General features: G+C 46.3%; 1 protein-coding gene across 3 annotated transcripts in view; it reads right to left on the bottom strand.

The window, feature by feature from the left end:
- Positions 1-27,422, bottom strand: part of LOC124615410 — a 349,233-nt gene that overhangs the window by 30,397 nt on the left and 291,414 nt on the right. For all 3 annotated transcript variants that reach the window (XM_047143272.1, XM_047143271.1, XM_047143273.1), the window contains exon 6: positions 14,776-14,990. In XM_047143272.1, coding sequence (XP_046999228.1) covers positions 14,776-14,990 — 215 coding nt within the window. The remainder of the gene's footprint in view (positions 1-14,775; positions 14,991-27,422) is intronic.

Raw genomic sequence — 27,422 nt, forward strand, 5'->3', positions numbered from 1 at the left:
CTAGGCACTCTGACAGCGTGTTTACGATCAAATAGTTCGTGAAGTGCACAAAAGAGGACGGTATTTTCTATCTTCTGGCGACTGTTATCAGCCTTTCAAGGTTTTAAAACGTTTTTAAATGCATTTGGGGATTTTAAATGCTTTGTGTTATGTTTGCATGTACGGTATGACTTTTTTCTACACTGTTTGCCACAAAAATGCGACCTCCTGAGGGAAGCATTCAAATCAGGTAAAATTTACAGCATGCGTTCGCGGTGACAAGAGATGCACATGATTAGCATTTCGGTGCAGACGCATGTCACAGGCACCAGAAGCGCCATCTGCAGGCGCTGTGTGAAGTGGGAATAGAGGGCCGTGTGGACTTTTGGAATTGTTCTTTCGTGCGGCTATTTTGCGTAGCCTTCTTCAGTATGCCTCGTAGAAGACAGCGAGTGTCTTTCGAGCACGTTTCGGAGTTCGACAGAGGAAGAATAGTTGCCTATAGGAATTGCGCCTTTCCCGTCAGAAATCGGTAATCATGTCGGACTGAACCATCTACATCTACATGATTACTCTGCAATTCACATTTAAGTGTTTGGCAGAAGGTTCATCGAACCACAATCATACTATCTCTCTACCATTCCACTCCCGAACAGCGTGCGGGAAAAACGAACACCTAAACCTTTCTGTTCGAGCTCTGATTTCTCTTATTTTATTTTGTTGATGATTCCTCCCTATGCAGGTTGGGCTCAACAAAATATTTTCGCATTCGGAAGAGAACGTTGGTGACTGAAATTTCGTAAATAGATCTCCTCGCGACGAGAAACGTCTTTGCTTTAATGACTTCCATCCTAACTCGCGTATCATATCTGCCACACTCTCTCCCCTATTATGTGATAATACAAAACGAGCTGCCCTTTTTTACACCCTTTCGGTGTCTCCGTCAATCCCACCTTGCAAGGATCCCACACCGCGCAGCAATATTCTAACAGAGGACGAACGAGTGTAGTGTAAGCTGTCTCTTTAGTGGACTTGTTGCATCTTCTAAGTGTCCTGCCAATGAAACGCAACCTTTGGCTCGCCTTCCCCACGATGATATCTATGTGGTCTTTCCAACTGAAGTTGTTCGTAATTTTTACACCACGGTACTTAGTTGAATTGACAGCCTTGAGAATTGTACTATTTATCGAGTAATCGAATTCCAACGGATTTTTTTGGAACTCATGTGAATCATCTCACACTTTTCGTTATTTAGCGTCAACTGCCACCTGCCACACTATACAGCAATGTTTTCTAAATCGCTTTGCAACTGATACTGGTCTTCGGATGACCTTACTAGACAGTAAATTACAGCATCATCTGCCAACAACCTAAGGGAACTGCTCAGATTTTCACCCAGGTCATTTATATAGATCAGGAACAGCAGAGGTCCCAGGACGCTTCCCTGGGGAACACCTGATATTACTTCAGTTTTACTCGATGATTTGCCGTCTATTACTACGAACTGCGACCTTCCTGACAGGAAATCACGAATCCAGTCGCACAACTGAGACGATACCCCATACGCCCGCAGCTTGATTAGAAGTCGCTTGTGAGGAACGGTGTCAAAAGCTTTGTGGAAATCTAGAAATACGGAATCAACTTGAGATCCCCTGTCGATAGCTGCCATTACTTCGCGCGAATAAAGACCTAGTTGCGTTGCACAAGAACGATGTTTTCTGAAACCATGCTGATTACGTATCAACAGATCGTTTCCTTCGAGGTGATTCATAATGTTTGAATACAGTATATGCTCCAAAACCCTACTGCTAACCGACGTCAATGATATAGGTCTGTAGTTCGATGGATTACTCCTACACTACGTTCGGAGCTTGCCGACGGCGACATTGCAACAGGACAATACGTGACCTCACGTTGCACGTAATGTTCAAAACTTCTTCGTCGGACAGCGATTTGCTTTGCTGCCTTTGCCTCCCTGTTCTTCCGATATGTTGCCTGTAGAAAACGTCTAGTCCACGACTGCGGAACGAATGGCCTGGGATGTACCACCTAGTTCTACGATCAACATTCGCAATATGTGGAAGCAGTATGGACTGCTATATCCCGAAAACACATCCAGAGCCTGTTTGATTCGATGGACAGGCGTTTAGCAGCGGCTATAGGCAGCACTGGCAGGAACACTCAATACTGACCTTGTGGTGTCACCGCCAGACACCACACTTTGTAGGTGGTAGCCTTTAAATCGGCCGCGGTCCATTAGTATACGTCGGACCCGCGTGCCGCCACTGTCAGTGATTGCAGACCGAGCGCCGCCACACGGCAGGTCTAGAGATACTTACTAGCACTCGCCCCAGTTGTACAGCCGACTTTGCCAGAGATGGATCACTGACAACTATGCTCTCATTTGCCGAGACGATAGTTAGCATAGCCTTAGGCTACGTCATTTGCTACGACCTAGCAAGGCGCCATAGCATTTGATATTATTTTGTGAAGCATGTACAATCAAGAGCGATGTTCTACAATTATGGATTAAAGTTAAGTATTACAGCAACTGCGTCCGTTTTTCTAAGTTTCCTTGTAATGTTCCAGACCTCACGCCAGCCTGCGTGAGCTTAAACGCGTGCCTTTCGGCTTCCTCTCATAGTGACTTTGCTGTCTGGCCAAGTCACAACATTTTTGGCGACGAGATAAAGCGCGTTTGTACCAATTAATCTTGCCTAAATTACTTGTGTCATGGCTTCGCCACAATCTCCAGATGTACTGTCCGAATTTTATCGCTTGCAGAATCAGCAGACGCAGGCCTTATTGGATGCCCTTGGACAGCTCGTGCAGGGTCAACGTGCAATGCAAAACGATGCGGCAGCCGCCGCTCCACCGCTACCGCAGCCACAACACGCAGTTGCACCACCTTTTCGTCCGTTTGATGTGGCACTGGAAAGCTGGACGGAGTGGTCACGCCAATTTTGATTCCATCTCGCCGCCTACAGAATTCAAGGTAACGAGCGGCAGCCTTTTTTGTTAGCATCTGTCGGGGTGCACACGTACCGAGTGATAGTGAAATTATTTCCCCGACACGACGTAGCAATTCTATCCTACGACGAAATTTTGTCGGCATTAGATGCATATTTCAAAGAATCAGTCAATGTGGTTGCAAAAAGGTATACGTTCTTTCGTACAAAACGTACGGCCGGTCAAACTAATCGGGAGTTGGTTGCAACTTTGCAAGGCCTTACTAGGGATTGTGCTTTTGAGTGTGAATGTGGCCTCCCTTATTCAGATACTATGGTGCGTGATGCAATTGCACAGAACGTTTCTGATGTTCGTATAAGGGAACAGATTTTGAAACTCGTCGATCCCTCCCTTCAACAAGTGATGGACATATTGGATAGGCACGATACACTTGACTTTGCTCAGGAATCATTTGCAACTTCGCCAGCCGTGTGTCACGTTAACCGGCCCGCCGGGCGAGCTGCACGGAACAGTAAACAGCCCTCGCGCCTGTCCGCACAGCCGCGTGTGCCGCACCAGCACGCAAATGCAGTGCTAAAATCATGCCCGCAGTGTGCTACTAGACATTCGCGTGAGAATTGCCCGTCACGCCTAGCTATTTGCTTTTTCTGTAATAAAAAAGGACATGTTCAGAGTGTTTGCCAGAAAAAGCTCTGAACGGACACTCACAACCATTCGAGGCCCTATGCTTCACGCCGGAATTGGAATCGAACCAAGAATACTCAGGCTCGTGAGCCTTCGCCCATGAACATTCATGTACTTCATTCCACTCCGCCCAGTGCCACTCTCTCTAACAGTGACTATGTTCGTCCCACAAATAGTGTGCGTCGAAATCGACGGAAATTCCGTCAGGTCGCTTGTGATTCTGTACCAGTGTCAGTTCACGTTGCATGAGACAGTCGCTCTTGTCGTCAGCAGGACAATAAACTTTTTGTAGATTTGGACATTCATGGCACCGTGATACCATTCCAGCTCGATACCGGAGCTGCTGTTTCATTGACCATTAAAGACACGTACAAACAACTGGGCACACTTCCATTGCGTGCCGCAAATGTTAAGTTAAGTAGCTATTCCGGTCAGAATATCCCTGTGTTAGGACAGTGCAACATACAAGGGACAAACAAAACTTGTGTCATTTTATGTCCAGAGTAAATCAGGTACTATCAGTGAATCAGACTGTGCCTTCAGCCAGTGTTTCTCGTCTATGTGAAGAATTTGCAGACATTTTTGCGCTGGGCCTTGGTTGCGCTAAGACCTATGAAGCACATTTGGAACTGAAAGTAAACGTGCAACCGAAATTTTTCAGAGCGCGCAATGTTCCTCACGCATTGCGTGATGAGGTCGCAAGAACATTAAACGATTTAGAATCACAAGGTGTGATTGAACGTGTGAAGGCTTCTCTCTGGGCATCACCCTTAGTAATTTTGCCAAAACCTTCTGGAAAATTGAGACTTTGTGTGGACTTCAAGGCAACAGTGAATCCACAACTAGTGATTGCAACTTTTCCTTTACCCCGCCCGGAAGATCTTTTGGACAAACTGTTCCCGGGTAAATATTTTTCGAAGTTGGACCTAGCAGATGCGTACTTGCAAATACCAGTGGACGACGAATCCCAGCGCGTTTTGGTGGTTAACACGCATCTTGGTTTGTATCGATTCAAAAGACTGCCATTCAGGTGTGCATCCGCCCCTGCATTGTTTCAGCAATATCTGCAAACTGTTTGTGCGTCAGTCCCTACTGCAGCAAACTATCTGGACGATATTGTGATCTCCGGAAAGACGGAAGAAGAACATTTAGCCAATCTCAGAACATTATTTCAGGTCTTGCGACAAAATGGTCTTCGCTTGCAGAAGGACAAATGTGTGTTTTTTGCTCGTGACTTACCATATTTGGGACATGTAATCAATGCACAAGGAATACATCCGAGTCCAGAGCACCTCCGTGCCATACAGGACTTGCCTTCGCCGCAGAATTTGAAGCAGATACAGAGTGTGTTGGGAAAAATCAATTATTATCATCGCTATGTTCCCCATGCCTCTTCCATTTCAGCTCCACTTCATCGCTTACGCCGTAAAGGTGTTCCGTTTGTCTGGTCGACGGAATGCGAACGCGCCTTTCGCCAGTTGAAATCGGCGTTGCTTTCAAATACTTGCCTTACGCCATTCGATCCCCAGAAATCCTTTTTGTTGATGATAGATGCATCGGATTTCGGGATCGGTGCTGTGCTTGCGCACAAAGATGGATCGCTTGATCGCCCTATTGCCTTTGCGTCCAAATTGCTCACGTCTGCGCAGAGACATTATTCACAGACAGAGAAGGAAGCTTTGGCTCTTGTGTTTGGTGTTCATAAGTTTCATGATTTCTTGTATGGTCGTCACTTTACCATCATCACAGACCACAAACCTTTGACATCGCTTTTTCATCCGAACAAGGCTGTACCTCCACGTATAGCGCAGAAATTTATTTGCTGGTCAATTTTCCTCTTGCAGTACCGCTACGATATCTTGTATCGGTCCACTGCTAAGCACGGAAATGCTGATGCGTTGCCCGTTTGCCTGTTGCTGAGGATAGAGCATTCGATTCTTCCGAACTTGCTTGCATGTTCGTTGATATGGAAACTGATGACGTGGTCGAATCGTTTCCGATTGATTTTCGTCGGGTAGCTACAGCCACAGCTGCTGACCCTGTCCTTGCTACGGTTTTGCGTTTTGTTGCTACGCAATGGCCCTTGTCAAGTTCACGGATCGAGGATCCGTTGGTTTGCCGATTTTTTGCTCACAAGGAGAGACTTTTTGTACGACGTGGTGTTTTGCTGTTGCGTTCTGATAATGATCAGTCCCGGGTCGTGGTCCCACGTTCGTTACAGTCCTCTGTCTTACGGCTTCTCCACCAAGGACATTGGGGTATAGTGCGAACGAAATAACTTGCTCGTCAGCACTGTACTTGGTTCGGAATCGATGCTGCGATTACGAATATGTGCTCTTCTTGCATGGCGTGTGCCGAACAACAATCTGCACCACCGCGGAAATTCTTTCCATGGCCACAAGCCGCTTCCCCTTGGCAACGCTTGCACATTGATTTTGCTGGTCCATTCTGGAATGCTCGATGGTTGGTTGTGGTCGATTCATTCAGTAATTTTCCTTTTATTGTACGGATGTCTTCCACGAAGTCATCTGCCACCATCCAAGCGTTATCTGCTATCTTTTGCATAGAAGGTCTTCCACAGACTATTGTTTCCGACAATGGCCCACAATTCATGTCCGCAAAATTTGTCATTCTGCACGGCCAATGGTATTCAACATCTGACATCCGCGCCGTTTTCGCCTCAGTCAAACGGTGCCGCGGAACGATTGGTCCGGACTTTCAAGTCCCAGATGTTGAAGTTGAAAGCGTCGCATTCTCGGGAGGACGCGTTGTTGCTCTTTTTGTCTTCGTATCACTCTCAGCCCCGAGATGGTCGCTCGCCGGCTGAGTTACTCCACGGTCGTCCTCATCGAACCTTTATGTCTTTGCTACATCCGCCGCATCAGGTTCCTGTGCAGCGGCAGCCGCCTGCTTTTGCTCCAGGCGACGTTGTATACTATCGCAACTATCGAGGTTCACGGCGTTGGCTCGCAGGGCGCATTCTTCGCTGCCTCGGCCGCGCTATGTATCTGGTTTTGGGGGCCTCTGGTGAGGTGCGTCGGCATCTCAATCAGCTGCGCCTCTGTCGTTGCCCGGGTTCTGCCGCTCCCCGTCTGCTTTCAGCGACGGTGCCGTCCGGTCAGCGCCCTGGGGACCCATCTACTGGCTCGCCTCATCCCCAGGTGTTACCGCCGCTGCCTTCCATTTTGCCCCATGGCGACGCGCCGCCGCCGCCGCCGCCGCCTGTTCTCCCGCCGGCGACGCCCGCAGTGGACGCTTCGCTGCAGCCGCCAAGCGCCTCCCTGGGTCACGCGCCGCCGATCGCTTCCCGTGACCAGCTATCCTTCGACATGGACCTCTTGCCCTCTCCGGACCAGATGTCGTCTTCGCCCGTCGGGTACCCCGACGCGATGGAGGTCGACCCTTCGGCCCCTCCTGCCTCTCTACGGGCGCATATACCGCATTTTGGCGTGCACCCTGGACTAGGTTTTCAATCGTTTCCTAGCTCCCCTCGGACCGAATGGCCGGGTGCGGGTGGCACAGCCTCGCCTGTTGTTAAGCTCCCCAACATGGAGTCCTCCCCACGGCGGGCGGAAGCCTTATAACACAACCGTTCGTCGATTTGCGGGGGAGGAATGTGGTGTCACCGCCAGACACCACACTTGCTAGGTGGTAGCCTTTAAATCGGCCGCGGTCCATTAGTATACGTCGGACCCGCGTGTCGCCACTGTCAGTGATTGCAGACCGAGCGCCGCCACACGGCAGGTCTAGAGAGACTTACTAGCACTCGCCCCAGTTGTACAGGCGACTTTGCCAGAGATGGATCACTGACAACTACGCTCTTATTGCCGAGACGATAGTTAGCATAGCCTTCAGCTACGTCATTTGCTACGACCTAGCAAGGCGCCATAGCATTTGATATTATTTTATGAAGCATGTACAATCAAGAGCGATGTTCTACAATTATGGATTAAAGTTAAGTATTACAGCAACTGCGTCCGTTTTTCTAAGTTTCCTTGTAATGTTCCAGACCTCACGCCAGCCTGCGTGAGCTTAAACGCGTGCCTTTCGGCTTCCTCTCATGGTGGCTTGGCTGTCTGGCCAACTTCAACTCTTCTCTTCACATGGAGATGTGTTTTCCATCATGTGATCTTTGTACAACGTGTTATATCCCAAATTAGTTTCGCTGTGGTACAACCGCTTTTTCTTGGTGTTACATTTTGGATGGAGAGCAGTTTATTTACATACATGCTACGAGGCTACGAGGGGGGACCCAAAGGAAACCGGATTGTTGTCATAAATAATTTATTGATGAACCTTTTTACAAAATTACTTCTGTCACCTTCAAAATACACTCCATTACATGCGACGCACTTGTCAAGCCTCTTGTCCCACTGTTGGAAGCATGTTTGGAATTCTTAAAGTTTGATATTGTTCAATGCCCTTTTTGAAGCTGTTTTTACCGACTCCACATTGTCATAACGCTCCGCTTTTAGCGTTTTTTTCATTCGTGGAAATAGGAAAAAGTCGCACGGGGCTAGGACCGGCGAATATGGAGCGTGGAGTACGACAGACCACCTCTGAGATGCCAAACAGTGGGTCACTCGTAAGGCCGTGTGTGTTGGAGCATTGTCGTGATGCAGAAACCAATCACCTGATCGCCAAAGTTCCGGTCGTTTCCTCCTCACGTCCTCTTCCAGACGCCTTAAAACATCCAAGAAAAAGTGCTGGTTAACAGTCTGGCCAGGGGGTACGAATTCCCGATGCACAATTCCACGAACATCAAAAAAGACAATGATGTTCGTCTTCACATTTGACCTCACTTGCCTTGCTTTTTTTGGTCTGGGAGAGTTGGGAGTCCTCCACTGGCTTGACGCTTTCTTGGTTCTGGGTCATACCCGTAACACCAAGTCTCATCCTCTGTAATGATTTTATTCAAGACGTTGGATCACGCACATTCATGCGGATGGTATTTTGCTCCAGTGTGAGACGGCGCTGGACAAATTTAGCAGCAACACGTCTCATGTGCAAATCCTCACTCAAAATCCGTTAGCACGAGCTCCAACAGATTCCTGTCTCTGCTGAAATTTGGTCGATCATTTGGCGACGATCCTCGTTGATCTTTTGGCGGACCTTTTCAAAGTTCTCCTCATTTCGTGATGCTGAAGGGCATCCAGAACGAGCTTGGTCTTCAACACACATATCACTACGCTTAAAGCGCCCAAACCACTCCAAAACCTGTGTGCGGCTCATAGCGTCCTCCGGTAAAGCTTCCTGAAGCCTTTGGTGTATCTCCGTTGCAGTGTTTTTATGCAGGAAACAAAATTTCACACACACACTTTGTTCTTCTAAGCTTGCCATCACGACTTCGCAGAGGTAACCCGCCAACAGTCAGAGAAACACAATACCACACTCGCACGTTCAGCTCTGCACGACGCCGTCTGCACAGCTGCTTCACGAAGGTCTCTACTAACACCATCTGGCGTGAGAACCCTGCACTACGTCTATGAGTGGCAGCGCCCTTGGAGTCCGGTTTCCTTTGCGTCCCCCCGTATTTGTGAAATCGAACCGTTTGTGTTACCGGTCACATGGTGAACTATGGACGGACCTTCCCGTTTACAACTCCTAGTAATTGTTAGCAAGTCAGCTGTTGTTGACTGTATTCTGTTGATACTAAGAGCAGCTCTGTGAACCCGTTCCACGCGTCATCAGTGGTACGCACATCGTTGTATTATTGTTATTACAGTCCTTGTATATTAATTTTTAAGGTGATTATTTTTGTCATACGTGGCCCATCTTTAAGAACACCTGGTCTGAAGATGGTCGGTTAGACTGAAACTGGTTCAAAAAAAAAAAAAAAATAAATAAATAAAATAAAATGAATCTGAGCACTATGGGACTTAACTTCTGTGGTCATCAGTCCCCTAGAACTTAGAACTACTTAAACCTAACTAACCTAAGGACATCACACACATCCATGCCCGAGGCAGGATTCGAACCTGCGGCCGCAGCAGTCGCGCGGTTCCGGACTGAGCGCCTTAACCGCGAGACCACCGCGGCCGGCTGAAACTGGTTCCTACAGTTAGTAAATAAGTAATTATTTCCTGTTATACAGGCATGAATTACATCATTGTACCGCTCAGAATTAACAGTTACTGTCTTAAAAGCTACATTATCATAAAGAATTAGACCGAATATGTGATTTGCCGAAATCGCGCAACGCAGTGTAGCTTTCCATTCATGTCACGGCTTCCCATGAAGCTTACGATGGTTTCCCCCTGCCGGCCGCGGTGGTCTAGCGGTTCTGGCGCTGCAGTTCGGAACCGCGGGACTGCTACGGTCGCAGGTTCGAATCCTGCCTCGGGCATGGGTGTGTGTGATGTCCTTAGGTTAGTTAGGTTTAAGTAGTTCTAAGTTCTAGGGGACTTATGACGTAAGATGTTGAGTCTCATAGTGCTCAGAGCCATTTTTGTTTCCCCCTACCCAGTACCTGAAAACCAAAGAAGCAGAAGTGCGCATAGTGACAGTACTAGGTTTTTTGCTAAGACGCGGCTGAACAGAGAATACATGTCTGCAGTACTTAAGGATAAAAACTGATGACTTCACGCTATTGTGATACCTCTGCCCGGAGCCTTCTTTGCCAACCCACACCGCCATCTGCCCAGAATACAGCCGGACGGCCCCCATGTGCTGAGTTCCGAGAAACGGACATGGACCCATTCTGCAACTGCATAGGAGTGGCCGAGTAGACTCCCTCACCTCGCTTAAGAATGGACAGGTTGCGAAGAGCCTGGCGGAGAATGAGAAACGTGGCGAAAACTGATGGGCCCCTGCAGCCATTAGGATGGAACGTCAAGAATGTATGCGCGAAAGATATGAGTTCATCTGGCCAGGCAGCAGTCATTTTCCCTGCCTTAGAAGGCAGGAATGCGGCGACAATTCCAGAAATCCACAGGCACTGGGAGGGGAATACGCAAAGCGCGAAGAATTCGCACAGAGAGGCGTCTGAAGGAAGCCAGCGTTCATAAACAGAAGTTTTCTAGACAGTAATGACATTCGTTATAAACCCACGGACGCCCGCGGACTCTGAGACAAAGGCCAAACATGATTCCATCCAGGTCTCATGCAGAGTTAGCGCCTACAATGAAATGTTGTATGGCTGCTCTCACAACAACTCCGGAATGCAGGAAGACGTCAGAAGAATGTGCCACCAATGCAGGTGAAATAGTGAGAAAGATGCTAATTCCTGAGGCACACATCAGCCCCTGCAAGATGGGAAATTTCCATCCTACACAGACTGGCGTGGCCATGAAACATCAAATTGCGAGAGAAGAAAAATTCGAGGAAACGTGGAATTGAGAGATGGATGAGGAGTGTAGATGGGAGTCGGTGAGACAGCGCGGAAACAAGAGGACATGGGGTGTCTTCCATCCATGGCTAACATCACCTTCCTACACCGTGATATCGCTGCTTTGGCCACGCAGCCCACAACGGAGAGACAACGCGGAGATTCTACCTGGACCTTGCTGCAAAGCCGCTACTGCCAATGAGAACAGCCAACTAACGCCGCATGGCTCCGAGCAGACTCATCGACGCAGCGCTTGCCGCCGACAGAGCCACGCGACGAATGATCACGAATCATGGCGAAATGAATCTTACTCCTTCCTTCCCCGTAATAACACATTTGTGTCCATGCCCAGTCATGTCAGCCCTGAAATCTATAATATTGTTTTATTTTGTGTAAAAAGTACAGAAAGAAATACAATTCTATCTCGTTTTAATCATCTAAGAAGTCTGTTAAAATCACACATCAATCCCTTCATCTCACAATCTTTTGTGTTTGATTTCTTTTAATTACTGGCTCCTCAGTGTGGAGCGATCTTGTTGGTAATGGATATCACAAAGTAGAATTTCTCGAGTTCACTAAACTATGTAGATATTCTGGGTTATTAATCTTCATTATCACAACCCTCCAACGGTGTCTCAACGCCACCTATATTTTTACCATTTCACTGTTCGACTATCTACTAACGTAATTATCTAACGTGACATAATTAAGTTGCAAGAAATCGCGTAGTCCAGGAGGATACGAAGAATACGATTATACAGGGTGTTACAAAAAGGTACGGCCAAACTTTCAGAAAACATTCCTCACACACAAATAGAGAAAAGATGTTAGGTGGACATGTGTCCGGAAACGCTTAATTTCCATGTTAGAGCTCATTTTAGTTTCATCAGTATGTACTGTACTTCCTCAATTCACCGCCAGTTGGCCCAATTGAAGGAAGTTAATGTTGACTTCGGCGCTTGTGTTGACATGCGACTCATTGCTCTACACTACTAGCATCAAGCACATCAGTAAGTAGCATCAACGGGTTAGTGTTCATCACGAACGTGGTTTTGCAGTCAGTGCAATGTTTACAAATACGGAGTTGACAGATGCCCATTTGATGTATGGATTAGCACGGGGCAATAGCCGTGGCGCGGTACGTTTGTATCCAGACAGATTTCCAGAACGAAGGTGTCCCGACAGCAAGACGTTCGAAGCAATTGATCGGCGTCTTAGGGAGCACGGAACATTCCAGCCTATGACTTGCGACTGCGGAAGACCTAGAACGACGAGGACACCTCCAATGGACGAGGCAGTTCTTCGTGCAGTTGACGATAACCCTGATGTCAGCGTCAGAGAAGTTGCTGCTGTACAAGGTAACGTTGACCACGTCACTTTATGGAGAGTGCTACGGGAGAACCAGTTATTTCCGTACCATGTACAGCGTGTGCAGGCACTATCAGCAGCTGATTGGCCTCGACGGGTACACTTCTGCGAATGGTTCATCCAACAATGTGTCAATCCTCATTTCAGTGCAAATGTTCTCTTTACGAATGAGGCTTCATTCCAACGTGATCAAATCGTAAATTTTCACAATCAACATGTGTCGGCTGACGAGAACCCGCACGCAATTGTGCAATCACGCCATCATCACAGATTTTCTGTGAACGTTTCGGCGGGCATTGTTGGTGATGTCTTGATTGGGCCCCATGTTCTTCCACACACGCTCAATGGAGCACGTTATCATGATTTCATACGGGATACTCTACCTGTGCTGCTAGAACATCTGCCTTTACAAGTACGACACAACATGTGGTTCATTCACGATGGAGCTCCTGCACATTTCAGTCGAAGTGTTCGTACGCTTCTCAACAACAGATTCGGTGACCGATGGATTGGTAGAGGCGGACCAATTCCAAGGCCTCCACGCTCTCCTGACCTCAACACTCTTGACTTTCATTTATGGGGACATTTGAAAGCTATTGTCTACGCAACCCCGGTACCAAATGTAGAGACTCTTCGTGCTCGTATTGTGGACGGCTGTTATACAATACGCCATTCTCCGGGGCTGCATCAGCACATTAGGAAATCCATGCGACGGAGGGTGGATGCATGTATCCTCGCTAACGGAGGACATTTTGAACATTTCCTGTAACAAAATGTTTGAAGCCATGCTGGTACGTTCTGTTGCTGTGTGTTTCCTTTCCATGATTAATGTGATTTGAAGAGAAGTAATAAAATGAGCTCTAACATGGAAAGTAAGCGTTTCCCGACACATGTCCACATAACATACACTCCTGGAAATGGAAAAAAGAACACATTGACACCGGTGTCTCAGACCCACCATACTTGCTCCGGACACTGCGAGAGGGCTGTACAAGTAATGATCACACGCACGGCACAGCGGACACACCAGGAACCGCGGTGTTGGCCGTCGAATGGCGCTAGCTGCGCAGCATTTGTGCACCGCCGCCGTCAGTGTCAGCCAGTTTGCCGTGCCATACGGAGCTCCATCGCAGTCTTTAACACTGGTAGCATGCCGCGACAGCGTGGACGTGAACCGTATGTGCAGTTGACGGACTTTGAGCGAGGGCGTATAGTGGGCATGCGGGAGGCCGGGTGGACGTACCGCCGAATTGCTCAACACGTGGGGCGTGAGGTCTCCACAGTACATCGATGTTGTCGCCAGTGGTCGGCGGAAGGTGCACGTGCCCGTCGACCTGGGACCGGACCGCAGCGACGCACGGATGCACGCCAAGACCGTAGGATCCTACGCAGTGCCATAGGGGACCGCACCGCCACTTCCCAGCAAATTAGGAACACTGTTGCTCCTGGGGTATCGGCGAGGACCATTCGCAACCGTCTCCATGAAGCTGGGCTACGGTCCCGCACACCGTTAGGCCGTCTTCCGCTCACGCCCCAACATCGTGCAGCCCGCCTCCAGTGGTGTCGCGACAGGCGTGAATGGAGGGACGAATGGAGACGTGTCGTCTTCAGCGATGAGAGCCGCTTCTGCCTTGGTGCCAATGATGGTCGTATGCGTGTTTGGCGCCGTGCAGGTGAGCGCCACAATCAGGACTGCATACGACCGAGGCACACAGGGCCAACACCCGGCATCATGGTGTGGGGAGCGATCTCCTACACTGGCCGTACACCACTGGTGATCGTCGAGGGGACACTGAATAGTGCACGGTACATCCAAACCGTCATCGAACCCATCGTTCTACCATTCCTAGACCGGCAAGGGAACTTGCTGTTCCAACAGGACAATGCACGTCCGCATGTATCCCGTGCCACCCAACGTGCTCTAGAAGGTGTAAGTCAACTACCCTGGCCAGCAAGATCTCCGGATCTGTCCCCCACTGTGCATGTTTGGGACTGGATGAAGCGTCGTCTCACGCGATCTGCACGTCCAGCACGAACGCTAGTCCAACTGAGGCGCCAGGTGGAAATGGCATGGCAAGCCGTTCCACAGGACTACATCCAGCATCTCTACGATCGTCTCCATGGGAGAATAGCAGCCTGCATTGCTGCGAAAGGTGGATATACACTGTACTAGTGCCGACATTGTGCATGCTCTGTTGCCTGTGTCTATGTGCCTGTGGTTCTGTCAGTGTGATCATGTGATGTATCTGACCCCAGGAATGTGTCAATAAAGTTTCCCCTTCCTGGGACAATGAATTCACGGTGTTCTTATTTCAATTTCCAGGAGTCTATTTTCTTTCTTTGTGTGTGAGGCATGTTTCTTGAAGGTTTGGCCGTACCTTTTTGTAACACCCTGTAATAGAAAATTGACATTCAAAACAATAGTCACGTTCATTTCTTCGACGTACCTGTAAGGAAGGGCGCCTCAGAGAACCACGCAGTGGGGAAGGCGAAGTCGCAGATGTTGTGCTCCCTCACGAGCGTTACCGCAGGCTTCTCGAACATGATGTCGAAGCAGATGAACATGGCGAAGCTTACGCCGAAGTCCGTATCGAAGATGGAAAATTCAGGTTCCGGTGTCGGCACGAAACCAGGTTCTCCGAACAAGTTGAACTTGCGATATCTGACGACGAACCAAAGACAGCAGATGTTACAGATGATGAGTAAATTGGGTGGTTTGGTTTCCCACATAGCAAACTTATTCGGCCTCAGCATGCCCATGTTATGCAACGGACTTCTTCAGCTTATTACATCAAATCCAAAACAGACTGCATTACGATTAGTTCGAAGACACAGAAAACATCCCTTAGAGCTAGTCGAGTGGTATTTGTGTCCGAGGCTCATGTAAAGACGCAGCTTCAAATGATATGTCTCCAGTTAATGATATTTTGTGGCTTACAGAAACACATGTTTGCCCCGTGTTTTACCTTTCCCCTCCCCCCTCCCCTGCAAACACACACATGTAGAGAAAAAAGATTTCCCATTATAGCAGATGTGTTTCAGTGTTTGTTTCTGTAATGGCCTTTTGCCATTACTTCATGACGCTCAGATGTGCACGTATTATTAGAGCAGTAACTCTAAGAATGGAGGGAAACGCAATACAATTAGAAGTTAGTGAAAATTTAAGAGTCTCGTTTGATTCTTTCAAAACTAATTACGTGTTCCATTAGATAAATAAGGTTTCGAAAATTGTTGACTTTGAGAGAAGAATTATTGTTGGGGTATTTTTAGTGTTCGTTAGTCATTATACATCTAATCACGGTTTGGAGCACGTGTACTGCGTCTTAAGGCTTGCATGACCTATCGTCACTGTAGTGCACGTCTAATTTATCTACACCAGCACATTCGAAATTTTTTACCAATAATCTCATTGAAAAGGCTTTCATTTACAACCAGTTTCACATTGTGAATATTCTTAATCTAGTATTTGCTATTTAAGGTTTACAAACTTTAATTATCAATAAATATTTGGGAGTCATTATTAGCAAAATGTGTCCATGAAAAAAGAAACAGAACCACATTGACGAAGGTAAACTATTAATGAAATATTAAATATAACTTCATGGATCAAACTGATTTGATCAGAAACGAAGATTAGGGTATCTAAAACCAATGTAGAAAATGTAGTGCTGTATGTAGATGAAACATGTGAAATAGAAGAATTAAGAGGAACATTTTGTCAATGTAAATGGAGTTTTGGAGGTGTTACTGTAACTTGGCACTATGGAATAAAATTAAAAATGAAGACATACCACAGTAATGGATACAATCGAACCAAAATAATTCATATGATGTGAGCACGTTCACCATTTGCGTGGGGACAGATGGGCTTAGAAGACGATGGAATGAATTCAGTTAACACAAGAATAAGGGGGCGCCAGAAAACAACGTGGGAAGAGATTTTCAGGCAGAAGATTGGAAAGATAGAAGACTTTGAACCTAGGACCCAAGAAACAACTATGGCTTTGTATTAAACTGCAATTAGAAAAGCTGTAATTCTGTTGTAATTATTTAATTCGCAGATCTGTTACTGTCATTGTACTGAATCCATAGTACGATTGAAATTGAAAAAGTTCTCGTAAGACGTGTTGGTAGCAAAAATAAATAAATAAATAAATAAATAAATAAAAATATAGAAAAAATACTCACAGTTCACAGATTTTTTTTATTTCATCCAGTGTGACATACTATGGCTGCACTGGGGTTTCAAACGTATAACGTCTCACAGAAAAAAATTCCAGTCTCTGATCACAGCGCTACGTCACTCAGAAAGACCATATCAACAGAATTCTTCCACGCAATGGCACGGCATTAAAATTGGTAGAGACCAGCAGAAATGTGCAGGAAACTTAAACGGGAATCGTTGGAAGAAAAGTGTCGTTGTACTCGTTGCATTAATTAAGGGGCCAATATTGTAGGTTGATGGTTCTATTGCTTGCAGTCAGGTGTGAGTTGTAAAGTGTTACTAGCAGTCCAAGCGACAGAATGACCGTAGGGAGCGTCTTAAAAAGGATAATGTACAATGGCCGAACAGCTCCCCGTAAGTCATAGATTCCTGTGGTCAGTGCCTAGCAACGCTTGAGGTGGTGTAAAGAGCGATGCTACTGGACAGTGGATGACTGGAAAAGGGTAATTACCCTGTTGTGGTCCGATGAAAGGGTTTGGGTTTAGCGAATTCCTGGAGAACATTACCTGCCGCGTGCCGTGTGCAGTAACATTCCTGTAACGGACCGTCTGCCGAGAGCCCCGAACTGATTGAACTGGAATGACTTTGTGATTAGTTAGAGGACGACTTCACCCCAAACCCCAGCGTCCAATATTACAATCCTCTCTGGTTTCGGCCCTTGATCATTGCTGATCTGCCACTTCTCCACAGACATTCGGACACCTCACTGAAAATGTCCCCAGCAGAGCTCAAGTCGTCATAAAGGCGAATGGCCCGCTAATAGGTAACCGTATACTTTCGATCAGATCGTATATGTATTAGTGTAGGTGTCATTAACCAAAGAAAACAGTGAATTCACTACGAATAAAGACGTCTCAGTTGTCTAGGACCGTGCCCATGTGAGTACACCGGTTTCCGCCGTACCAGCAATGATTAGCACTTCGGGCGTGGCCCGAAATTGGATGGGTGACCATTCGGGTACGCCGTGTGCTGTTGAAAATTTCTCTTTCCCATTGAAGCAGAGGGGACAGGAAGGTTGGTGCGGTGGTCACCAATCTTTGCGCCATTGTGGTGGATTCAATCCCAAGCCCCTCTCTGCACTGTTTCATGAAGCGAGGCACAGTGGATGCCGATCTGTCCGTAGGAGTCTTGCGACCCCTTGGTCCTGTTCGAGAGGGTACGTGCCGGTATGGGGTTTCACCCTCTCCCTTCTCTCATCATGTCCAACACGAGCCGCGCGGTGTAGCCGTGCGGTCTTGGGCGCCTTATGGTTCGCTTGGCTCCACCCGTCGGAGGTTCGACTCATCCCTCGGGCATGGGTGTGTGTCTTGTTCTTAGCGTAAGCTATTTTAAGTTAGTTTAATTAGTGTGAAAGCCTAGGGAACGATGACCTCAGCAGTTTGGTCCCCTAGATCCTTACCACAAATTTCCAACACGAACATAACATTACACTGTACACACATACACATACCACCACACACACGCACAGATACGCCCATTTTTAAAATACGTTTGGAATAATTGAGTCCACTCATTGAGAATATCACGCTGGGTCTTTCGACATTTTTGCGGTCCCATCATCCACAACCCTATCGATGTATTGTGGACAACCCTATCTTCCAAGACGGCCACGGAGGGCTACACGTATGCGTTCTTATGTTCAGGCAACTTATCGTACCTTTATTAGGCCGCTAAATCATGCAATATTTATGATTTTCAGAATATCTGGAACCATTTGGAACAGCGAGCGATAAGTAGGATCCATCGTCCACGCAATTAGGTGAGTCTACGAAAGTAAATAATTCGCATCACTTCTTTTCGAGCTGACTGATTTTTTGCCAGTTCTGCTTGCGTGTAGATGAGTGTGTGTAAAAAAAAAAAAAAAAAAAAAAAACCTTACACACAGAAACTGCTGTTCAAAACTGCTCTAGTATGTTTTTAGCTGCATTGAGTAAAATAAGTTCGCTGGAATGAAGTCATTACCAAGGCTAAGATGATTTCTCTTTGACCTGACAAATTTTTTGTCAGTTGTTCTTATATGTACACTGCTGGCAAAAAATCGTAAACGGAGAAACCCTTCCGCGTCTCCCAACCATTCATTAGATACGACTTTAGTTACTTAACTTTTATCCTATTAGCTGCACATCCTGCAAAGAAGAGTAATTAACTTTCAATGAAGAAGAAGATCGAAAAATGAGAGACGTGACCACCGTCTATTACACTATTGGCCATTAAAATTGCTACACCACGAAGATGACGTGCTACAGAGGCGAAATTTAACCGACAGGAAGAAGATGCTGTGATGCAAATGATTAGCTTTTCAGAGCATTCACACAAGGTTGGCGCCGGTGGCGTCACCTACAACGTGCTGACATGAGAAAAGTTACCAACCGTTTCTCATACACAAACAGCAGTTGACCGTCGTTGCCTGGTGAAACGTTGTTGTGATGCCTCGTGTAAGGAGGAGCAATGCGAACCATCACGTTTCCGACTGTGATAAAGGTCGGATTGTAGCCTATCGCGATTGCGGTTTATCGTATAGCGACATTTCTGCTCGCGTTGGTTGAGATCCAATAACTGTTATCAGAATATGGAGTCGGTGGGTTCAGGAGGGTAATACGGAACGCTGTGCTGGATCCCAACGGCCTCGTACCACTAGCAATCGAGATGACAGGCATCTGTAAGGGATCTTGCAGCCACGTCTCGGTCCCTGGGTCAACAGATGGGGACGTTTGCAAAACAACAACCATCTGCACGAACAGTTCGACGAAGTTTGCAGCAGCATGGACTACCACCTCGGAGGCCATGGCTGCGGTTACCCTTGACGCTGGATCACAGACAGGAGCGCCTGCGATGGTGTACTCTACGACGAACCTGATGCACGAATGGCAAAACGTCCATTTTTAGGATCAATCCAGGTTCTGCTTACAGCATCATGATGGTCGCATTCGTATTTGGCGACATCGCGGTGAACACACATTCGAAGCGTGTATTCGTCATCGCCATACTAGCGTATCACCCGGCGTGATGGTATGAGGTACCATTTGTTACACGTCTCGGCCAGCTCTTGTTCGCATTGACGGCACTTTGAACAGTGGACGTTACATTTCAGATGTGTTACGACCTGTGGCTCTACCCTTCATTCGATCCCTGCAAAACCCTACATTTTAGCAGGATAAAGCACGACCGCATGTTTCTGGTTCCTGTAAGGGACTTCTGGATACAGAAAATGTTCGACTGCTGCCCTGGCCAGCACATTCTGCAGATCTCCCAGCAACTGAAAACGTCTGGTCAATGGTGGCCGAGCAACTGGCTCATCACAATACGCCAGTCTCTACTCTTCATGAACTGTGGTGTCGCGTTGAAGCTGCATGGGCAGCTGTACCTGTACGCGCCATCCAAGCTCTGTTTGACACAATGCCCAGGCGTATCAAGGCAGTCATTACGGCCAGAGGTGGTTGTCCTGGGTAATGATTTCTCAGGATCTATGCACCTAAATTGCGTGAAAATGTAGTCACATGTCAGTTGTAGTATAATATATTTGTCCAATAAATACTCGTTTATCATCTGCATTTCTTCCTGGTGTAGAAATTTTAATGGCCAGTAGTGTATTTGACAAGTCAATTATTATGGCCTTACAACATTGTCGCCGTGGCTCACGGTCATCATTCGTCACATAAGAAAGCTATAGTGGAGTAATGTAACTTCTGAAGTCACTTGGAGTTCAAGTTAAACGCCGGAACCGTCAAATCCGTCCAGCCGATAATTACAACAATATACAGAAAGTTCCTTTGTGGCCGTTAAATCGAACAACAAGAAACCCCTCACAGCTGCCTCTGTGACGACAAAACTTCTTTTGCAATAAAAAGCAGTGTGTACGCCATCAATATTTGCGAGATAAGCGGCCGGTTCTGGTAGAAGTTTTATTTTTTATTTTATTTTTTCGTGGTAGGACTGGGCAGATAGAGTAGCGGACGGCGGGCCGCAGTGGGCCAGCAGCCGGTCGCTGACAGCCGGCGATGCGCGCCGCCGGGCGCGGGCTCTCGTATCACGGCGCAGTAAAAATTGATTCGGCCGAGCTCCACCGCGCCGTGGTGGGGACAGCACGAAAAGTTGTTCGTCCACCTCAGGATCGCTACGCACCGCAGATCGGCTCTCACCGACCGCAGTGGGCGAAAGGCCAGCCGACAGCGCGAGCAAACTGCTGCTCTGGGGTTTCAGAAATAGTCTCGGCTTTGCAGCGCAGTAAGTTCTGGAAACCGTATTCATTTACACAGGTTGGGTAAAACAATATGAGCAGCCTCGTTTCGTGGTACAGGATCACTTCAATACTTGTATGTGTTAGTACATCGGATTTTTTACTTTTCTCCACCAGACGAAGCCATTATTTATTTTTTATTTATTTTACATATCTAGTTTTGTAGTGCCAAATTGAGGAGAAACTCTGCAAGGTCATGGAACGATTCGGTGCATCAAATTAACACCACAAAATTAATAATCGATAAGAAAATAAATGCGAATCCTATGCAGACGACAACTTCCAAGTGCGAGTTAAGCCACTGCAAATGCGAAATGCAGATGCATTATTAATCTGTGTAAGCGCCAGAATGTTGAATGGAAGCATGCAAATGTGTACGCATCGTGTTACACAGGTACCGTATGTCGGTTTGTAAGACGGAATTGCATGCCTGGTGCACTTGGTTGGTCTACATCTACATCTACATCCATACTCCGCAAGCCACCTGACGGTGTGTGGCGGAGGGTACCTTGAGTGCCTCTATTGGTTCTCCCTTCTATTACAGTCTCGTATTGTTCGTGGAAAGAAGGATTGTCAGTATCCCTCTGTGTGGGCTCCAATCTCTCTGATTTTATCCTCATGGTCTCTTTGCGAGATATACGTAGGAAGGAGCAATATACTGCTTGACTCCTCGGTGAAGGTATGTTCTCGAAACTTCAACAAAAGCCCGTACCGAGCTACTTAGCGTCTCTCCTGCAGTCTCCCACTGGAGTTTATCCATCATCTCCGTAACGCTTTCACGATTTCTAAATGATCCTGTAACGAAGCGCGCTCCTCCCCGTTGGATCTTCTCTATCTCTTCTATCAACACTATCTGGTATGGATCCCACACTGCTGAGCAGTATTCAAGCAATGGGCGAACAAGCGTACTGTAACCTACTTCCTTTGTTTTCCGATTGCTTTTCCTTAGGATTCTTCCAATGAATCTCAGTTTGGCATCTGCTTTACCGACGATCAACTTTATATGATCATTCCATTTTAAATCACTCCTAACGCGTACTCCCCGATAATTTATGGAATTAACTGCTTCCAGTTGCTGACCTGCTATATTGTAGCTAAATGATAGGGGATCTTTCTTTCTATGTATTCGCAGCACATTACACTTGTCTACATTGAGATTCAATTGCCATTCCCTGCACCATGCGTCAATTCGCTGCGGATCCTCTTGCATTTCAGTACAATTTTCCATTGTTACAATCTCTCGATATACCACAGCATCATCCGCAAAAAGCCTCAGTGAACTTCCGATGTCATCCACAAGGTCATTTATGTATACTGTGAATAGCAACGGTCAATACGGAGACGGTTATTGCTTCTTGTGGATGACACTGGAGTTTCCGTCCGATGATATCCCATATGTGCTCGTCTTGAGACAGATCTGGTGATCGAGCAGGCCTAGGCGCTATGTCGACACTCTGTAGAGTACGTTGGGTTACAACAGCGGTTCGTTACCCAACTGTAAATGCTGTTAATGGATGGCAGTACAACAGGCCAAATCATCAGACTGACATGTACAAATTTGGAGTCAGGGTGCGTGGGATGACCACGAAAGTGCTCTTTCTGTGGTACGAAATCGCACCCCAGACCATAACGCCAGTTGTGTTTTGTAATGGTTCTTTATTTACGTGACCATTACGGCACTCCAACCCCAGTTCAAATGGTTCAAATGGCTCTGACAAGGGAACCTCCCCATCGCATCCCCCTCAGATTTAGCTATAAGTTGGCACAGTGAATAGGCCTTGAAAAACTGAACACAGATCAATCGAGAAAACAGGAAGAAGTTGTGTGAAACTATGAAAAAATAAGCAAAATATACAAACTGAGTAGTCCATGTGCAAGATAGGCAACATCAAGGACAGTATTAGCCAAGGAACGCCGTGGTCCCCTGGTTAGCGTGAGCAGCTGCGGAACGAGAGGTCCTTGGTTCACCCTTCCCTCGAGTGAAAATTTTACTTTATTTATTTTCGCAAAGTTATCTGTCCGTTCATTCATTGACGTCTCTGTTCACTGTCATAAGTTTAGTGTCTGTGCTTTGCGACCGCACCGCAAAAGCATCTACTAATCGCACCGTTCACGCTTTTGCGGTGCGGTCGCAAAGCACAGACACTAAACTTATTACAGTGAACAGAGACGTCAATGAACGAATGGACAGATCATAACTTCGCGAAAATAAATAAAGTAAAATTTTCACTCGAGGGAAGACTTAAACCAAGGACCTCTCCTTCCGCAGCTGCTCACGCTAACCACGGGACCACGGCACTCCTCGGCTCACATTGTCCTTGATATTGCCTATCTTGCACATGGACTACTCTGTTTGTATATTTTGCTTATTTCTTCATAGTTCCACACAACTTCTTCCTGTTTTCTCGATTGATCTGTGTTCAGTTTTTCAAGGCCTATCCACTGTGCCAACATATAACTAAATCTGAGGGGGGTGCGATGGGGAGGTTCCCTTGTGAGCACTATGGGACTAAACTTCTGAGGTCATCAGTCCCCTAGAACTTAGAACTACTTAAACCTAACTAACCGAAGGACATCACACACATCCATGCCCGAGGCAGGTTTCGAACCTGCGACCGTAGCGGTCGCGCGGTTCCAGACTGTAGCGCCTAGAACGGCTCAGCCACCATGGCCGGCTCCAACCCCAGTTCTCGATACCAGTAATATCGTACTACTTTTCTGCGAAGTACCAGACAGATTTTTGTGACAATATTCACATTTGGTTTTATTAATGTATAGGTACTCCGATGTATCGATGTATTACAGTGATATAGTTCTTGTATGTATTCATCTCTGTGAGACTGTCATAATCTTTGACTTACTTGCAACCGTTTTGGCGCGAATGCGCACACAGCAGTCTTTGTTTCACTTTGCAAAAGTTAAGTTGTTATTTCGATTTGTAAAAGAACAGCCAAGTCTTGTGTTTGGTTAAAGTAGAAATTAAATGTATGAAGATTGATACAAAACAGTTTTCTTGATGATGTGGCAATTAGAAAGAAGTATATGTGAATTTACAAGAAGTTTAATAAAAATGTGGATCGTGAACACCAAGTCAAAAATTATTTCTACCATACCATCGTTCTGATCTGGGATTGTTCGATCATTAAGAATTTCCTGAAAAACGTATTTGTTAGGTCTTCAAATATTGCTAAAATACAGATCTGGACCTCTTAGCAGTCAAAGTGGGATTGCCCTAGAATCAACAAGATGAGCCATAACAACTTCGACGAAATCTACGTGAGAATCCATTCAAGATAAGTGCCAAAATTAATGACTTTTTTACAGTGACTTCATTATTTCAATTCTGACGATACCATCCACAGTCAATAACTTTGTTTTTGCCCGATAAAGCGAACATACGCTGCGTGAACAACATTATTAATTTGATTTCAAACCTACTTTGCAAGTGGTGGTATTGTTAGAAGGTCCACTGAGTACAGCACGCAGACGGATTGGTTACATGCCCTCAACAGGACTACTTCCAACCAACACACGGCCATTAATGACACCAAGGCAGAACCAACTTGCCCTCGAATGACCTCACGCTTGAGACCACCAAAGTCGCAAACAGAGGTGGTTTGGGATCAGTTGACTACACGCTACAGGTTGTCTGGCTCGGAACTGTCCTTGAAGTAACCGATTTGCAACAGCGAGTTGTGTCACTGTGGCGCCAAATGCTGCTCAAATTGCTGCTGCACACGCAGTACGGTGCGCCAGAACTATATGCCGCACGCGATGGTCTTCCGTCTCGGTAGCACCACGTGGCTGTCCGGAGTGCGGTTTTATTGCGACCGTACATTCCCGTGACCACCGCTGCCAGGAATCATGTACAATGGCAACGTTATTGCCAAGACTTTCTGCAATTCAGCTATAGGAACATCCAGCTTCTCGTAGCCCTATTGCATGACGTCGTTCAAACTCAGTGAGATGTTGATAGTGGGATCTTAAAACGTTAAAGGCTCTCTTGACTAACATCAACTCTTCACGTCCAATCTCGAAGTTAACCAACGCTCACGACCATTAATGATTGTATTAAAATAAAAATGATTTTCGTGCTGATAGTGGTGCCACTAAGGCCACTCTTATGCGTCTGGTACGAAATTTGAATTGACATCATCTTTCATGTGTAGAGAAACGCTTACTAACTTCAGTTTATATCACACAACTCCTAGTTGGAGTTGTGATTATTTTTCTGTTACTGTAAAAGCGTGACGAACAATATAACAAGCCGGCCGGGATGGCCGAGCGGTTCTAGGCGCTACAGTCTGGAACCGCGCGACCGCTACGGTCGCAGGTTCGAATCCAGCCTCGGGCATGGATATGTGTGATGTTCTTAGGTTTGTTGGGTTTAAGTAGTTCTAAGTTCTAGGGGACTGATGACCACAGAAGTTAAGTCCCATAGTGCTCAGAGCTATTTTGAACAATATAAGAAGCGAACTTCCTTAATTTCTTTTACAGAAAATCCCCGACAGAACAGAGGGCGTGAGCCAAGAGGAAACTCTTCAGTTTGACTGGCAAGTGTTCGAATTACTGGTAAACATTTTTAATTCTTGTAGTAGTTTACAGGAAATAGACGCAGAAGTATTATGTAAGCCTTCCTGACGAGAGTCAACTATGTGGGATCGAAACGCAAAAAAAAAAAAAAAAAAAAAAAAAAAAAAAAAAAAAAAAAAAAAAAAGAAGCTCTGAGAGCTATGGGACTTAACATCTTAGGTCATCAGTGCCCTAGAACTTAGAACTACTTAAACCAAACTAACCTAAGGACATCATACACATCCATGCCCGAGGCAGGATTCGAATCTGCGACCGTAGCTGTCGCCCGGTTCCGAACTGAAACGCCTAGAACCGCTCGGCCACCGCGGCTGGCATCGAAATGCTGATCAGGCTTCTGTCCAGAATTAAGTGAATTTCATGTGCCCATTCGGTAGATCGCACAGAGTTAGTCTAGTCCCGTATTCGTTCTATCGATATGCAGTAAAAGAGACTGTAAAACACGGAGAATAAACAGCAATCCAGCAGCGAATCAGTGGCCCTGCATGCTTGGCGGTAGCAGTAAGCACTTGCTAAGGCAGTGCTATAGCTGCTGGATTACTGGTTATTCCTCGAGTTTTACTCTCCCTGTCAGTTCACATCGGTAATAACAACATTCCACTAGACTAATCTGGGACCGCTCCTACTAATGGGCAAATAAAATTTGGTTTTAAAAGTCATTTTTTTTGTGTTTGGAAATAAACTGATGCTTGCCCAATACGCTGAGCGTCTCAAGAAAACGTGACGAGCACTATTGGTTTGGGCTGAGACCAGCTAGACAACGCATAAATGAAAGTTCAAATATCTACTGAAAAATCAGAGAAAATGCGCCTGATGGCTCTTAGGAGAAACAACCTGTATAAGTCATAAGTGAATGAAAATCAGCAAAGTAGATTAATTTTCGTATTGTACCATTACTTCTTTGGGACATGTTCTACTCGCGTATGTATTCGCATTAAGTCTTCGAACAAGATCACGAAAATATGTTTTCCACAACAGCCTCGTATCAATCTGAGCACCTACGAATTTTAATTGTTCAGACTCTCTAATGATATCCACATTCTGTGTAATCAAAATATTAGTCCTAGTTGAATAGTGTTTTAGGAACTAACAATTGAATCTCACAGTGGTTTAGCATCAGTTTATTTTCTACGAAACGTGAACTTATGTCCTTAACCGCACTATCTAATACCTACCCTGTGATACTTACAGCATCCTTCACTACCAAACTGGTGTCATTAGTAAAAAAATATTGTAGAATCACCTGCCATATTAGAAAGCACGCCATTTACATAATACAAGAAACCGGAGCTGCGCCAGCACTGTCCCCTGGCGGCAGACAAAGACACTTTAAAACGCCACGTTATTAAACGTGCAAACAGCGAAACTGGAACAAGGGAATTCGTGATAATTCCGTAAAAGCTTACGTCACAGGCTTCACATCAATTTAAATCAAAATTATTCCCAGTTTTTAGAGTCTCATTGATATTTATTAATTACGAAGCGCATAAATTACTCACGTTTTACCGTCTATAGAGTCAAGTCACACCAATACCCAAGAAATGAAATAGAAGCAATTCGCTGAATTACAGACCCACATCAATAACGTCGATTTGCGGAACGATTTTTCAACATATACTCCGCTCGAACATTGTAAATTATCTCGAAGAAAGCGACTGAGTGACAAATACCTAGCACGGATTCAAAGAACATAATTCTTGTGAGACACAACGAGCCTTTTATTCTCTCGGGCCGCGGTGGTCTCGCGGTTCTAGGCGCGCAGTCCGGAACCGTGCGACTGCTACGGTCGCAGGTTCGAATCCTGCCTCGGGCATGGATGTGTGTGATGTCCTTAGGTTAGTTAGGTTTAAGTAGTTCTAAGTTTTAGGGGACTGATGACCACAGCTGTTAAGTCCCATAGTGCTCAGAGCCATTCTCTTGAAGTAACGTGTGATGTTGACAGCAGATGTCAAATAGATTGCATATTTTTAGATTCCCAGAAGGCATTAGGGGCCGTACCTCACAGGCGGATTCTAATCAAATTGCGTGTGGGTAGAGCATCG

Source organism: Schistocerca americana, chromosome 5 (genome assembly GCF_021461395.2).
Source record: "Schistocerca americana isolate TAMUIC-IGC-003095 chromosome 5, iqSchAmer2.1, whole genome shotgun sequence".
NCBI lineage: Eukaryota > Metazoa > Arthropoda > Insecta > Orthoptera > Acrididae > Schistocerca > Schistocerca americana.